Source organism: Elgaria multicarinata, chromosome 19, assembly GCF_023053635.1.
Source record: "Elgaria multicarinata webbii isolate HBS135686 ecotype San Diego chromosome 19, rElgMul1.1.pri, whole genome shotgun sequence".
Classification (NCBI taxonomy): Eukaryota; Metazoa; Chordata; class Lepidosauria; order Squamata; family Anguidae; genus Elgaria; species Elgaria multicarinata.
This window is the reverse complement of record NC_086189.1, coordinates 2,372,321-2,389,374: the sequence shown is the minus strand read 5'-3', so window position 1 is coordinate 2,389,374 and position 17,054 is coordinate 2,372,321. Positions and strand designations below refer to the sequence as shown.

General features: G+C 43.5%; 1 protein-coding gene across 1 annotated transcript in view; it reads left to right on the top strand.

Moving 5' to 3' along the window:
* The window catches only part of C19H9orf43 (chromosome 19 C9orf43 homolog), a 70,770-nt gene that overhangs the window by 31,231 nt on the left and 22,485 nt on the right, over window positions 1–17,054 (top strand). Inside the window, exons 7-10 of the mRNA XM_063144637.1 lie at window positions 5,816–5,907; window positions 6,293–6,506; window positions 9,375–9,435; window positions 9,541–9,656. Coding sequence (XP_063000707.1) covers window positions 5,816–5,907; window positions 6,293–6,506; window positions 9,375–9,435; window positions 9,541–9,656 — 483 coding nt within the window. The remainder of the gene's footprint in view (window positions 1–5,815; window positions 5,908–6,292; window positions 6,507–9,374; window positions 9,436–9,540; window positions 9,657–17,054) is intronic.

Below are 17,054 nucleotides of genomic sequence, written 5' to 3'. Positions count from 1 at the left end.
TAACATCAGCCCAAAATGCAGAAATCTAGCACATGAACAATTTCGTGGTATAGAGAACAGGTGCCAGGGAAAACTTTGCCTGCCAAGTTTCTGTAGGTTGCTAATGAATGCAAAGGTTCAGAGCTTCCTGCAAAGTAGAGAAAGAGGTCCAACAGTTCTACATCCAACCTGAAATGTCAGTGGGTTGGGAGAACATCCAGCATTCTGAGTTCTATGGCAGGTGCTGAGTGACAAGGCTGGGCAAGGCAGCCTTGGGGACACAGAGTGCCTAAAACCCAGCTTGCCCATTTTGAAGCATCTGCATGAAAGATGAGTACCAGATGCCAGTGGCTCCTCTGCATTGCAATGGTTAGATCTACATTTGGGGGCGGGTGCCACGACACAGGCTCTGAACACTAGACTTCACGTCGGCCACCACTTATTATGGGGCAACACAGGCTCTGAACAACAGACCTAGCCGAGGCTATTCCCTGCTCAAGCCAAGCACCACGGCTTGATACGCCTGAGGCAAGGGATAAAGCCCACCTTCCTCCAAACTATGTGGAAAAAGGGGTTTAAAATGGAGAAGGATTTAATATATATATAATAATGCGCTGTGAGTTATATCTGTTGAGGTGAATTATTGTCAGAGTGGGTGCTGAATGTGTAAACTTAAGATGATAAATGCCAAACAGACACGTGGGATTTTCGTGGTAGTTTTTAAAATAAACAATCAAAATTTATTTTTAAAAGTTCATAAGCTTTGTTTCTAATAACAACATTTAAAAACCTTTTTGAAACCATCCATACAATCCTGTCACCCTCACATTCGCGCTTTCCTTTCACTCACACAATCACTCTTGAACTTTCTTTATTATCAGTATTGAATTATATACTTCCACTACGTGCACACCACACTCTAAAGACACCACTCACTACACTGACTCTCAAATTTCCCAGAAGTTAAGTACCATAAATACAGAGAGCACTACAGACTCTAAGAGTACCTAATAAGTCTCCCTGGAAAGAACAGAACAAGAACAGAACAAGACTCTCCATCCCCTCCGTCCTTCCCTTATATATCACTCCTCCCCCCTCCCAAGACATTCTAACTCCGCCCACTCAGGCCAACATTCTACAAACCACAGACTTACAAACTGCAGGCATACCTTTGGGAATTGACTTGTGGGGTGTAACGCCACATATTCCCCCCCCCCTTTTTTTAAAAAAAACCCGAGTATGGGGCTGGTTTAATACCTGGACCTGTACATAGGGTTTGGGGAAATAAAATGGTTAAACATTTATAATTACATAATAATTAATAGCACTAACAATATATGTACACATACAAATCTTTTATTTATTTTATTTATTTATTTATTTATTACATTTTTATACCGCCCAATAGCCGAAGCTCTCTGGGCGGTTCACAAAAATTAAAACCACAGTAAAACACCCAACAGTTTAAAACACAATTACGAAATACAGTATAAAAAGCGCAACAGTATAAAAAGCGCAGAGTTCCAACTGAAGCAGTATAAAAAGCGCAACATCAACATTAAAAGAACCACATTTTTATTAGTCCATTTCTTTTTGGCTCCAATTTTAAAAGTCCAGGAGCATCACAATGTCCACAACAAAGTCTCACGTTATTGGTGAATTGGACAATTCTTGGTGAGACAGTCCATCTGTGATGATGTTCTCCCGACTTGCCACATGCTGGATCTTTATGTTGAAACTCCGGATCCACCACGACCACTGCTGCAAAAGTTGGTTGTGGCCTTCCATGAGTTGCAGCCACAACAGCGCTCGAAGATAGGCTCGCATGATGAACCGCTGTCCCTCCGCGCATGCCCCGACTCTGTCCATAGCCTACACAATGGCCAGACACTTCTCTTGGACAGCAAATCAGCCTCTTTTTCTCTCTGCTAACCCTCCGCTGGAACAGACTACGAGATGCTCCACACCGTCCACTGTCCGCCACAGCTCCGCTCCATCTCTGAAGCGTCTGAGGCCAGAACAAACTTTCTTCTGACTGCCTCCAACATTGCCCTATTCACTCCATCAGCAGACGATTTAATAGGGGAATGGGCTCTAGTCTTATTTTGAATAATATAAGGTCTCTCCCAAACAGCCTCAAACTGATTATTCTTTTTGGGAAAGAAGACCCTGACTTTAACTTCTAATCCAAAGTTCTGGTCTCTAGCCTTTCCACTACACCAAGTTTTCTGCCTGGTTTGGGCTCCAGCCAAACCTGTGTGTGCCAGCTCTATAACTTCTTTCTTGTCATTGAATTTTTCAACTAGCCCATTTGTTTGGGGGTGGAAAGCAGTGGATGTTATATATTTGATACTGCAACACCTCCACAAACATCTCATTATATCCCAGAGAAAAGCTGAGCTTTGATCACTCCAAATTTTATGGATAAAACCCAAGCGACAAAAGATTTTTAATAGGGCTTCTGCCACTGACAAGACATCAACTTTTTGAAGGGCTTCAGCATTCGGGAACTTTGTGGCAAAATATATTATGGTCACTTGAAACTTTTTCCTCGTCTGTGTAGGTCTAGGGAAGGGTCTTACCAGGTCCAGTCTTATTTTTTAAAAGGGTTGGTTGGTAAGTGGTAAGGGATTTAGGGGAGCCTTGACTTTGTCCCTACTTTTCCCCACCCTCTGGTAACTCTCACAGGACTTGTAAAACTCTGTGCCTTCCCTAAAAATATTTGGTAAGTAATAATTAGTCATCAATCTTTTCTGGGTTTTATCTATCTCCAAGTGCCCTGCTAAAAAGGAGTCGTGAGCTAATTTCAGCAACTGGTCCCTATATGGTATTGGTACCATAAGCTGCTTTTCAGCCCCCCAACTTCCTTGTTTTTTCTTGGGCAACCACTTTTGGTATAGGAGTCCCTGATCCCAGAAAACCTGTTCTTTCTGAATGTCACTAAAAGAGGTTTCTTGTGCTTCAGCTTTGGATCTTAAAACTTCCAAGCTGGGATCATTTCCTGTGTGTAAAGCAAACGTGGTATCAGTTTTTGCAACTATGTTTCTTGACACAGCAATTCCTTCAGCTGGGTTGCTAGGCAACTGCAGAGGCATGCCTTCAGCATTCCCAGACTTGCTACAATTCTCTGACAAGCCCTCCACTGCTGCTTGTGAGCATGTAATAATAAAAACTTTTCTACCTTCTAACCCCATGATATCAGTACCTAGGATTAGAGGTTTTCCTGACAGGAATTAACACCTAAAATACATTTCCCTGTGACTCCCCTCCATGTAACCTCCATCTCGGCTACTGGAATTTCAATTATAGGCCCTGTCACAGGTTTGATGTTAATTTTTCTGTGAGGAATAATCTCCTCCCTCCTCACAAGGTCTGCTCTAATCAGAGACAAACAAGCTCCAGTATCTAGAACAGCTCTATGCTTCTTTCCATTTATTAAAACATTTTCCCACACTAATGTGTAACACTTGGAACTTTGGGTATGTTCAGCATCTTTATTTATATCCACTCTCCTTACTGAGGTACTTTTCTCTTCCCTCAGCCTGGGACAGTGTGGTCTAATATGCCCCACCATCCCACAATGATGGCATGTGAGGTCTGTATTTCCAAACATAGGTTTGGTGGTGTTTCCCGCCTTTTCTGTTGCCAACTGATTTTTATTTACTTCAGCTTCCTTTTTACTCCCATTAGGTTTATACCCTGGTTTAATATTATTTTCTTTAGGAGACTTGCTGGTCATATGATAGCCCCGGTTTAAGGAAAATTGATCAGCCAGGGAAGCTGCATCTTGATATGTTTTTGGGTCTCTATCTCTCACCAGCAATCTTATATCTTGAGGGATTTGAAAAATTAATTGATCTTTAATCATCAGACCAACTAAATCTGGTTTGGTTTTCACCTCAGCGCAGGTGATCCATTTCTCAAAATGATCTGCTAATTTATGTCCCAACTCCACAAAAGATTTGGATGACACAGCATTAAGGCTTCTAAATTTCTTCCGGAAATACTCAGGCCCATAGCGAAATCTTTTATAAACTGCTGTTTTAAATGAGGCGAAATCTAAAGCTTCCCCCACAGGAAAACTGTTATAAATTTCAGCCAGGTCTCCCTTGATCAAGTTAGGGATAAACTTCATATAATCTTGTGGCTTTACTTCCCACATCATGGCTGCCTTTTCAAAGGTATTGAAGAAAATTTGGGGATCTTGCCCCTCAACATAAGGGGTAAAGTCTTTAGGAGATAGTTTGGGTGGTCTAGCCCCTTCCTCAATTCTCCTCTGATCTTCCCGCTCAAATTTTCTCTTTTCCAAAGCAAGACGTTCTAGCTCCAGCTCCCTATCTTTTTCTCTTAATCTTATTTCTGCTTCACTCAGCCTTTCTTGTTGTTCCAACTCTCTATCTCTTTGCTTTATCTTTTCTAATTCAATTTTCAATTTCTCTTTTTCTAGCTCCAAGTATTGAGGAGACATCTCTACAGGCACTTGCCTCAGAGGATTTACCTCAGTTTCAACTGCAGCATGAACTCTGTAATATTCTATAAGAGCCCATTTCATCTCATCAACCGATTTTCCCTCAGTTGGCAAATTTAAACTTTTACATCTGTCTGATAGGGCCTCCTTCTTTAACCCTAAAACCTCTATGGCTATCAGACAGAGACTTAACCTTAATAAATAAAATGGTACTGGGAGTTTCCAATTGAGATCAGGAGTGGTAAACTTGATATTTTATAATATGTATCTCACCACAGACAAAAATATCCTGTCAGAGAATTGTATCAGCGCAACCTCTGACTTAGGTAATATGTAACTTTCACAGCTAAGGACCTCCGAGGTGCTTTACAGTAACCACCCTCTGTCCTGTTCACAAATAAAATCCTTTTTGACTTCTGTCACTATAAATGAACAGAGTCTACTTCGGATCCCACCGCTGCCACCACCTTTTATGCCACGACACCGGCTCTGAACACCACACCTCATGTCGGCCACCACTTATTATGGGGCAACACAGGCTCTGAACAACAGACCTAGCCGAGGCTACTCCCTGCTCAAGCCAAGCACCACGGCTTGATACGCCTGAGGCAAGGGATAAAGCCCACCTTCCTCCAAACTATGTGGAGAAAGGGGTTTAAAATGGAGAAGGATTTAATATATATATAATAATGCGCTGTGAGTTATATCTGTTGAGGTGAATTATTGTCAGAGTGGGTGCTGAATGTGTAAACTTAAGATGATAAATGCCAAACAGACACGTGGGATTTTCGTGGTAGTTTTTAAAATAAACAATCAAAATTTATTTTTAAAAGTTCATAAGCTTTGTTTCTAATAACAACATTTAAAAACCTTTTTGAAACCATCCATACAATCCTGTCACCCTCACATTGCGCTTTCCTTTCACTCACACAATCACTCTTGAACTTTCTTTATTATCAGTATTGAATTATATACTTCCACTACGTGCACACCACACTCTAAAGACACCACTCACTACACTGACCCTCAAATTTCCCAGAAATTAAGTACCATAAATACAGAGAGCACTACAGACTCTAAGAGTCCCTAACAAGTCTCCCTGGAAAGAACAGAACAAGAACAGAACAAGACTCTCCATCCCCTCCGTCCTTCCCTTATATATCACTCCTCCCCCCTCCCAAGACATTCTAACTCCGCCCACTCAGGCCAACATTCTACAAACCACAGACTTACAAACTGCAGGCATACCTTTGGGAATTGACTTGTGGGGTGTAACGCCACAGCGGGGGCTTGTCGGGGCAGAGGTAGCATGAGCAGGGTGTTTGAGGGTGAATGTGTGTTTCTCACTGGGATGATCTTGTTCCATAGAAAAGAAAGAGGTCAAATAAAGTTCCTACGGGAGGCCAGCCTTACCTCCTTCATCTAAGGAGGAGCCAAAAAATTCCTGACAGCATATCAAGGTCAGTTACAAATGACAACTTTCCTAAGTCAAGGAACCTGGCCTGCTTCCTGACTCATTATGTTTTGTGTGACCCCATCCCCACCCACCCCAAACAAAACAAAAGAACAGGGAGATTTTGGCTTACAATGTGACACCATTCTCCTCCAAGACTTTGGCACATTGTACCAAATTCTGATGAAAATGCAGGCATTACAGTTACATACTTTGCGGGAGTGGAGAAAGGGTGATCCCAGTTCTGTCCTAATTTTTACCACAGAGCCATGAGAGCTGGTTAGCCACTGTGTGAACAGAGTGCTGGACTAGATGGACCCTTGGTCTGATGCAGCATCACAGTTCTTCTTATATTCTTATAGAAGCACCCTGTTTTTGTTTCTCTGAAACAGTCTAGTAGGCAAAGCAAGGAATCCCAAGCAAAGCCCCATCCAGAAGAGGCCATTCTCCCCATGCCACATGCACCTGGCTCCTATCATACCACCGCAAAATGAGGGCACCCTTTATCTGGAGAACAGAAGAGGAGTGTTGCCAGAGAACAAGGAGAAACTGGCACCCCCATTTACCGTACAGAAGGCACCCAGTTTATACAGATTCGAAACTAAGGTAACCAGAACCTGGAAGGAGTGTGTGTGTGTTGTGTGATTTTTTTATAGGGTTGGGGCAAGTAAGGGCTTGCTTTGTCTTCTAGACCAAGGGTCCAGAATTGCAATTTAATTTTTTAAAATAAATAAATCCTAGAGATCTAATTAAAGTGACCTGCCCTTTAATTTTGTGTACATTTTCTGAAGCCTGGTGAGGCTCAAGATGCCCCTTGGACTACCTCTGTGAGACTGGCTGCTCATGCAAGCTGCCAAGACCACTTGCAGGTTCCTTTGACAGAGGTACTGGAGACTTGTTCCAGACCCACTTTCAGAGGAGGCTGCAAAGCCAGAGAGTAAATGCCTCACTCACACTGCTGGTTAGGTAGGCTGAAATGGAACTCCACCTTGCCACTTTCCTGTTGTGCCTTCCGCCAATGTCTCAGTCCCTGCTAGGAGAGCCAGCTGTCTCTGCATACATAGAAGCCCTCTGTCTCACAATGCTTTTCAGTTGGCATTGTGCTCAGCAGGGATGGGGAGTGTGCTATTTTCCTTTGTGACTCCCCAACATTTTCCTGGAAAAGGGGGAGCTGCCTTTAAATGATAACGGTAGTGATATTTTAAAGTTTTCTTGAGAATACAGAGTTATATAGAATAGGAAAAGCCATGAGCAGAATCTGCAGGCACTCGAAAGATAAGGTTATAACCATATGAATGGCTGCTTAATAGGTGGCAGCTTAATCTCTCCTGCTGCCATTACCCCCAGCCTAGCATGTGATTTTGGCTGGTGGTCCTGGGCACTCCTGCCCTTTTCCACATTGTGCTGCGTAGTTTGTTTCCTAGAGCAGCCTGCATGTTGTTATGAGTGTGTATGTGTATGTAAGTGACCTAATAAGAAATTGTTTGTATTTATTTATTGGCATAGACATTTTTAGTGCGCTATTATGCATGTTTATTCAGAAGTGCGTCATTGATTTCAATGGGGCTTACACCCAAGTAAATGTGCTCAGGATTGGTAGAGCTTCCTAAAGTTGTGACAAGGAAAGAAAATTGCCAGGGAACATGGGTGGGAGAGAGCGCTGCACCCATGTCCTTCTTATCATAGAATTGTTGAGTTGGAAAGGACCACAAGGATCATCTAGTCAGGAAAACCAATTAAACCCTCCATGAGAGGTGACTGTTCAGCTTCTTCTTAAAAGACTCCAGAGATGGAAAACCCACAACCTCCATAGGAAAACCCACAACCTCCACTGTTGTGCGGATCTTTCCATCAGGAGGTTTTTCCTTATATTTAATCAGAATCTAGGTAGCTGTGACTTATACCCATTATTTGGGGTGCTAATATCTGTGGTCATGGAAAATAGTTCTTGATTCTGTAGCATCCTTTTATGTACCTGAACACTGCTAACATGTTTCCCCTCAATCTTCTTTTCTCGAAACTACTTGTGGGTCCTTGGTCAACAGCTGGTTGGCCACTGTGTTAACAGAATGCTGAAATAGATGGATCCTTGGAATGATCCAGCATCAGGGCTCTTTTTATTTTCTTATGTGTGAAGATGACCATGGGGATGGAGTTAATATTTATGGATTTAAAAACATTTATACCATGCCATTTCTCCATTCAAGGTGGCTTGAAACAGCAATAATAAAAATAGTAATTGAACAAATACAAAATGTAAAGATTAAAAGCATCCATTCAGTAAATGCTAATGATTAAAACAGCCGTAAAAAATAACACAAAAGTAACCCAAATATTCAAAAAATAGACAGATTTAAAAGATCAAGTTAAAATTACATACCCAAATTCTTCCTAAAAAGAATTCCACTGACTCTCTAAAAATGTTGCAGTATTGCTAAGAAAAAATAATCACAATGGGAAATTATTATTTAGTTATTTAGTTAAGAGTATTTTTATCTTGCACCTCAGCCAAAAAGGCTCCTGGAGCAGCTTACAATTGATCAATAAAGAAGACACTCCCTGCCCTCAGGCTTTCATTCTAAAAAAGACATGAATCACAAGGAAAAGGGGATGGGGAGGGAAGAGGGAGAAAATAAAAAGAAATTCAGGCTGGTGGGAAGGCCCTGTTCTCCCCTCTCATATCCCAATGGAGGGGCAGACGAACAGCTCCTTCTTCTTCCCCACAGGGTCAAGATGACAGCCGTGTGTGTGTGTGTGTGTGTGTGTGTGTGTGTGTGAGAGAGAGAGAGAGTTTTCCAACTGAAGCAGGCTCTGATGGTCTCTGCCTGCTCCTGTCTCCCTTGCTTCTTCTTCCCCACAGGGTCAAGATGAGAGTTAGCCTGGGGCGGGGAGTGGGGTGGGGTTCCAACTGAAGCAGGCTCTGTTTGTCTCTGCTAGATTCCAGGAAGCCAGATTCCAGCTGGACATCAGGAAAAACTTCCTGACAGTTAGAGCAGTACGACAATGGAATCCGTTACCTAGGGAGGTTGTGGGCTCTCCCACACTAGAGGCATTCAAGAAGCAGCTGGACAAGCATCTGTCAGGGATGCTTTAGGGTGGATTCCTGCATTGAGCAGGGGGTTGGACTCGATGGCCTCCAACTCTGCTATTTATGATTCTACTTAGAGACTTTCTATCTCCAGTGCACTTGTAACGTGAAGTCACAAAAATCACAAAAAGTTTATTCAAATTGGAGGTTGGTTTGCACACCATGCTAGGCTAAAAAAGCCAGTTTAGTTTCTGTTCTATCCTATTACTGAGTGGGCTTGAAGCATTCTGGTTTGCAGCCTTAGAACCAGGTTCCATCTGTCATGGTTTTCCTTGCCACAGATGATGTTGTAGTTGGCTTTCAAGGAAAGCATTCAGAGTAATGATTGGCTCTAAATTGCATTTCCTCCCTCCTCCCCACCCCCATATTCCCGCTTCTTTGTTTAGATTCCCATGAAAGGAAGAGGTTTAAGAAGAACCCCCGGCCAACTGAAGTTTGCCTTAGGAGGTTTGGATATTGTAATTCTAGCTGTAGGTACTGCCTGACTCCAGCTGGAGAAGCATCCAGAAGATTTTCCAGGAAAGGCTGACTTACCTGTTTCAACCTCTTTAGGCTCAGAGGTCTTCAGGCGCCCGATGCCAAGTAGAACAGAGCAGCTGAATGCTGCTGATGCCCAATGCCATACAGGAGGGGGACTGCCAGAAAAATCCCAGCAGCCACAGAAAGCTGTAAGTGCTGCAGAAGCAGGACCAGTTCATTCAGCTGGGTGGGAGGGAATCATAACATCTCATTAGAGGAGTTTATTAGCTTCTCTTCTGACAAAGCTCCAAGAAAGCAGATTTCAGAAATAAAATGATAAAATAATAGCAAATGTTAAACAGGAAAACTTACTGAAATAGAGCACATACAATCTCAGCATAATATAAAATGCCAGTAAGTGAAAACACCTGGTCAAATAAAGCAAGTTCTTCTTTGTGGTCTCTGTGCATCACACATATGGGCTCTGCGCCTGCGCGGAGTCTCATTTGGGAAGTTTCTATAGCTGATAGAGATTTTGGCGGACACCCTCTCCCAACGTCCTACTGCACATGCCTAGGAGGGTCCCCGCCTACCTCCTCAGTTCCTTTTCGAACGCCATTGCAGCTACATCATGAGGGAGTTTCGCTTGTCCTCAGACACGTTCGTTAGCTGATTCTTCTATATTTCTTATAGGGTTAGGGTTAGGGTCTTGTAGTTTTTCTTCTCTTCTTTTTCTTCATCCTTTCCTAAATATATATATAATTTTTTTAAAAAATCTATCTTTCCTACTCTTTGTTGTTAGCATTCTTTATTGCACCCCACGTTGGGGCGTATGGCCCTCCGGGCACCCTTTAGAAAGTGCTCAAGCTGTGGCAGCAAATTGCCGCCCTCAGATGGTCATCGTCTGTGCCTCTTCTGTTTTGGTGAAAGTCATAAAGTCAAGTTGTGCTCATTCTGTCAAGCATTTTCAAAACAGGTGCAACAACACCGAGCAGACCATCTTAAGATGGTTGTGGAGAAAGGCATTGGAGGCACTAAGAGTTCGGATATGCCTAGCTGAGTTATATCTGAGAAGTGTTACAAATCGGCCGAGAAGCCCTCGACACCAATGCAATCTTTGGCCACCACGGCTGCAAAAAAATTGTCCAAGAAGTCTCACACACCTTCTCAGATCAAACACAAGAAGAAAAAGAAAAGGAAGCAGGCAGATACATCTGCCAAGATTGCTCCTAAAATGCCTAAGTGCAATCCAACGCCCCCTCCGCTGTTAGACTCACCCATACCGGTGTTAAATCAACAGCAATTATCGGGTAATAATCCTGCTCAAACGGTCGATGACCTCTCCATCAGAACAGTCAACGTCGTCCCAATGGCATCGATCTCTGAGGGGGAGACACAGGACTCGTCTCCACATCCACCTATATTGATGGGACCTCAACGCACTCTCTATAGGGAACCAAGGCCTTCACAAGGCCGAGCCACACCACCTCCAAGGACTCGAGACCGGCAACGATATTATAGAGACTCTCCGGAGTCAAGTAGACACTCCCCTCGACACCGAGACTTCGAGCTGCGTCACCAACGCAGTCGATATTGATCGCCATCACCGGCTTCTGATTGGGACCGACACTCTGAGTGGTCTATGCCGCCAAGGCATACTGTGCCGCCAAGGTGTACTATTGGGCCTCCTATGATTCTGCACACTATACTTATCAGTATCCACCATCCCCTCGACACCGACGGGCCCCATCAGCATCGATCTCCTTATTGAGGGACCAACAGCCCTCAGCATCGCTATCACACCCACTGCAACCGACAAGGGCACCTAGACCTACGCCTCCACCACCAATACCGACTCAACTGCTGCCAGCATGCTCAACATCGAGGGTTCGGTTGACATCGAGAGGATCGCCTCAACATAGAGATACAGACACCGTTTCTCGTCCAGATCATGATTCACCATCTGATGGTTACGAACCTGACTCACCATTGTGTTCCTCAGTAGACACCCTTGTGGTTTCACAAGACCCAGCCTCTCCATCGGAAGACCTTGGGCATTTTTCTGACTTAATTCAAAGAATGGCGCAATCAAGAGGCAGCTGGACAACCATCTGTCAGGGATGCTTTAGGGTGGATTCCTGCGTGTGGTTTTTTTAAAAAATATTTTTATTTTTCGATACTTAAACATACATCAATACAATTAAAAAAAACACAACACAATACATTAATGTTAAATCACATTAATATCATATAGTCTCGCTTAATCTTTTTAACATAATCATACTTAACCTAAAAGTGCACCCCCCACCTCGGGATCTTATTCCTGTTTCCAAAATCTCATAGTTTCTTCTGCTGGTGGTTTCCCACTTCCCTTAGAAAACACAAATATTAGGAACTGTTTCCAAATTCCCTCAAAATCATTCGTTTTTGCTATACCTCTTCTCACTTTAATATTACATGTCAATTTATCATTAATAGCAATATCCCATACTTCTTTATACCATTCTTCAATACAGTAATCACCTTGAATCTTCCAGTTCCTAGCTAGAATTAACCTTGCTGCAGTCAGCAAATTTGTTAGCAATTCCTTAATTTCTTTTTTACATTTTAAATCTTCATATAGTGAGAGTAATGCAACTCTTGGTGTTTCTTCTATCTTCATTCCAACAATTTCTTCAATCTCAGAAAACACCATCTTCCACAACTTTTGCACATATTTACATTCCCACCACATATGTAAATACGTTCCCTTTTCCCCACAACCTCTCCAACAATTTGCTGAAAGCTGCTTATTTATCTTATTTAATCTAACCAAGGTTAGGTACCACCTCCATATAATTTTATAAAAATTCTCTTTTGTTCTCACTGACATATTTCTCAACACTTGTCTCCATAGTCCTTCCCAACTCTGCTGTCCTATCTGTACCTTCAAATCAGTCTCCCAAACCAATTTTCCCGAGCTATCCATCAACCCTTTCTCAAGCAATATTCTATATATTTCACTCATTAACCCTTTAGTCACAGTACATTCTCCCTTATCAATTTCTTTTTTAACTATTAATTCCTCAAACTTCGACAACTCTCTACAATCTCCATTTTCTCTTACCCAATTTTTAGTCCATTGTTCCAATTGCCAGTAATTTAACCAAGTTAGTTTTTTATCTTTTAAAATCTCTTCCAACTCCTCTCTTATGTTCATTCCTCTTAACCATTCCCTTAATTTCATTTTATTTTTCTCTATTAGAACTTTGCTTAATCTACTCTTTAAATTCCCAGGGAAATTCTTTAACATTATTACTGGTGATAAAGGGGAGCTGCTTGAGAGCAACTCCCCTTTATATTTACTCCTGATTTCCCAATGGAACTTCAAAAGTGGATTACCTATACTTCTTCATCGTGGTCTCTGTGCATCACACCAATGGGCTCTGCGCTCGCGTGGAGACCTCGTCTGGTAAACTTCTAAAGCTAATGGCGTTTCAGGTGGGGACCCCTCCCCCACGACCAAGGTCGCATGCACCAACGGTCCCCACCTTCCCCTCAGTCTCTCTTCAACCACCATAGCGGTGACCTCTTGAGAGGGGACTTCTGAGTATTTTAAACAGTATATTGTATATAGTTCGGCGTTTTTTAATTTAAATATTTCCAATTTTGTTTTGATTTCTTTATTTCAATAAATTTCTTATCACGATCATCCGATCGCCCCTTTAGGGGCGTATGGCTCTTAAAGAGCCATTTAGAAAGTGTACGAGCTGCGGCAGTAAGTTGCCTCCTTCAGACAAACATACTCTTTGCCTCCTGTGTTTAGGAGAGGGGCATAAAGTAGAATCTTACTTGAACTGCCAGGCATTTTCAAAGCAAACACGCCGTCACAGATCGGATCGGCTTAAGGCAATTCTGTGGAAACAGGCACTGGAATCGATTGGTCATAACACTAAGCAAATGGCTAGTGAAACAGTGCCTCAGGAAGATCCGGTCAAGCACGGATCTGAGTTAATAAGGGGAAATTCCCCAGAGCAAGTGAGCATAATGGATAGCAATCCGCTAACGCCAGGCCGTTCTCGTATTATATCAGCGGCAAAAAGGATTTCAAAGAAAGCTAAGTCATCTAAAAAATCTGGTGGTTCTGGAAAAGAACCTAAGAAAAAGAAAAGATCTGTGTCCAAAAGACAGGGAGAAAAAAGCAGATGATCTAACAATGTTGCGGCCGATCTCCGTGTTGACGGGAATGGTCGATGCCGAGGGACCTGCTTTACAGGCAATCAAAACTGAGGCTATAATTGGCGAGGGGCGGTACTTCTCCTCGGCGTCGATGCATGGAGTACCGCCGATGAGATCTCCGGTTCAGGCCGGATGGTCTCAGTTTGAACAGACTGAGCGAAGGCAGGCAATCGCTGCAAGTGGGGAAGATTTCAGAGACATCTCTTCACATGGCTATCGGTCACAGCACTTGTTAAGTGACCGGGAAAGTAGAGAGAGACGTAGAGGATCGCCAGAGACGGCGTCCTCAAGGAGATCTTGCTCTGTCATATTATCCGTACAGGGAGCGATCAAGATCACCTTATTATAGAGATAGACATTATGAGTGGCGACGTCCCTATTCTCCGTACCGTGCAGAGTGGGAAAGATATAATGCTTCAAGAGATTATTATCATTATGGTCGGCATCGATATGACGACCGACAGAGATTGTCAGTGGCAACGATGTCCAGACCTCCGCAGGAGGACGCACATTTTTTAATACCACCGCCACTTACAATAAGTGCTTCAGTACCGCCAGCGCAATTGGTTGCCGATGTGGCAGTCACTGCACCGAGAAATCCCTCGATACCGAGAGAGATTGAATTGCCTACTTGCCGGGAGACCGATAGGGTTTCCCAGTCTGAAGCGGTTTTGCGGGAGTTGATTCAACCTTCGGTGGGAACGGATCAACAGGAGAGGTAAATTATCCCGGAAAGGTCTCATGTGTCTGAGGGATATTTGTCAGACTCGACATAGCATTGTCATCGGGCCATCTTGCCATGCCGTCATCAGACGCGCGTGTAGAAGTGCAGAAAGCAATTTCCCCTTCTGAGGACTTGGGTCAATTTGCAGATCAAGTTTTGCGGATGGCACAAGCCTTGGGTTTGTCCACGCAGCAGGTGGCAGCCCCAGTACAAGATCCAGTGTTTGATGCTGTAACGTCAGAAGCATATAGACCTGTAGCAATTCCAATGTTGCCAGCTTTGCTGACAGTGATAAAGGGTTCATGGGAAAACTCCATCTACAATGCCTCCAACATCAAAGAGGCTTGAGGGATTGTATAGGGTGCAGGAACACGAGGCAGAATTTTTATTTCAGCATCCAGCACCAAATTCAATTGTAGTAGAGGCTGCAGTGGGAAAATCTCACAGGCAACATTCTGCTCTGGTTGATAAGGAGGGCAGAAGGTTAGTTGTGTAAGGAAGGCAGCTGTATTCATCAGCGTCGATGGGTTTAAAGGTAGCAAACTACCAGGCTGCTATGTCAGGTTATCAATTGTTATTGTGGGACAAGATGGGAACTTTAATTGATCATTTACCAGATGATAAGAAAAATATAGCAAGGGCGCTCCAAAAGGAGGCTTTGAAGTTATCACGTCAACAAATTCATACGAATAGACATCAAGTTAACTGCGATTCCAAGGTGTTAGCTGGGTCGATAGCTTTGTGTAGACATGCATGGCTAAGATCAGCAAGATTAACTCAGGAAGCACGATCGTGCATTGAGGATTTATCGTTTGATGGACAGGGTTTATTTAATGCTAAGACTGATGAGGCATTAGATTCTATTCAGAAGGTGCGTATTACAGTGCATAAGATGGGATTTGTGCAATATCAGAATCAATATCAGGGAAAGCAGAAATGATGGTACCGCAATCCTTCAACATATCAGTCTTATAACCAGGGGGCACAAAATAAACAGAAACAGCCCTATAAAAAACCTTATAACCAAAACAAGTTTAGAGGAAATCAGAGGAAGGATGACGCAGCAAATAAAAGGCATTTTTGACATGCCCCAAATAACACAGCAAGTGTTTTTCAAGGACAGATTACACATATAACAGCATGGACAGAAGTAATGAACGATTCTTGGGTAATATCAATCATCTCCCAGGGGTACAGAATAGAGTTGGAGACCCCCTCCCTCCGCTCGGTATTGTGAAGGTGACCATTCCTTCTGCCGTTTTATTAAAGGAAATCGAAACCCTCCTTCAGAAGGGTGCCATAGAAGCGGTGTTGCCATGCCAGTTGAGCAGAGGTTATTTTTCAAGGTACTTCACGATACCGAAAAAGAATGGGGGGTAGAGACCGATTTTAGACCTTCGGGGGCTAAACAGTTATATCGTTCCAAAGAAGTTCAGAATGATCTCATTGCAAACGATCACTCCACTGCCGTCAAGAGAAAGTTGGTTTGCATCCATAGATCTAAAGGACGCCTACTTTCATATATCCATTGCACAAAACCACAGAAAATGTCTTCGGTTTATGGTAGGCAATTTGGCGTTCCAGTTCTTCATCGTGGTCTCTATGCATCACACATATAGGCTTTGCGCCTGCGCAGAGACCGAACCGGAATCTTCTATAGCTAAGTGGAATGTTTTTGGCGGGAACCCCTCCCCCACGCTACTGCGCATGTCCCTGGGGTTCCCGCCCTTATCTCAGTTCTTCGTCGTCCGCCATTGTGCCTAGACCTGTAACCGAATCTCTAGCATTTGTTACCTATAATTCTTCTTAAACCTTTTCAATCTTCTTCTTTTCTTGACTTTCTCTCAAATTCTTCTCTTCTCTTCTAATCTATCTATCTATCTATATTAAAAAAAAATTATTCTTAGATAGATTTCTCTTCAGCGACTTCGGTCACGGGTGCCTGAGCCGCATGGCAGTGAAGGCCCCGTTCCGTAAGTGTGTTAAGTGTGGAGCTAAGCTTCCCCCTACGGACGGACACTCCCTGTGTGTTCTTTGCCTGGGCGAAGGCCACAAAGTAGTAGAGGCTTGCCACCATTGCATGGTATTTACCAAGCAAACCAGGAAGAATAGAGCCGACCGCCTTCGCGCCATCCTGTGGGGAAAAAGCCCTCAGGGCTACAGACACCGTGAAAATGGATAAAACGGCACCAAATAAGTCCGTTGTTGACTGTAGCACCGAAGTGTGCGAGGATTCCAGAGCGACTAGTGGGGCACTGATACCCCTCACGCCTGGATGGTCATTGGCGAGCTCCGCGGCCAAGAAAATCGCAAAAAAGGCCCGGACTCCCAAGTCCTCCTCCGAAATGGAGAAAAAGAAGAAAAAGAGGAAAGACATGGAAAAACCCTCTCTAGGGTCTTCCCGACCGTCTCAACTGCCTCGCAGCCAGTCAAGTCCTCCTACCATACCGACGACCGTTTCGGTACCGAGGCCTCGTTCGACGCCAAAATCTCAATCGGTACCGACGAGCACGTTACCGACACACCCTCCCAGCCTATCAGAGGGTGAGATACGTGACTCAGCCTCAGTGGCCTCATTTAGAGAGCCCGTAAGGCCTCAAGAGTCTCGGGAAATTATTCCTTTATCACAACCCTCGCCGAGACGTACACCGAGGTGTGAATGGGA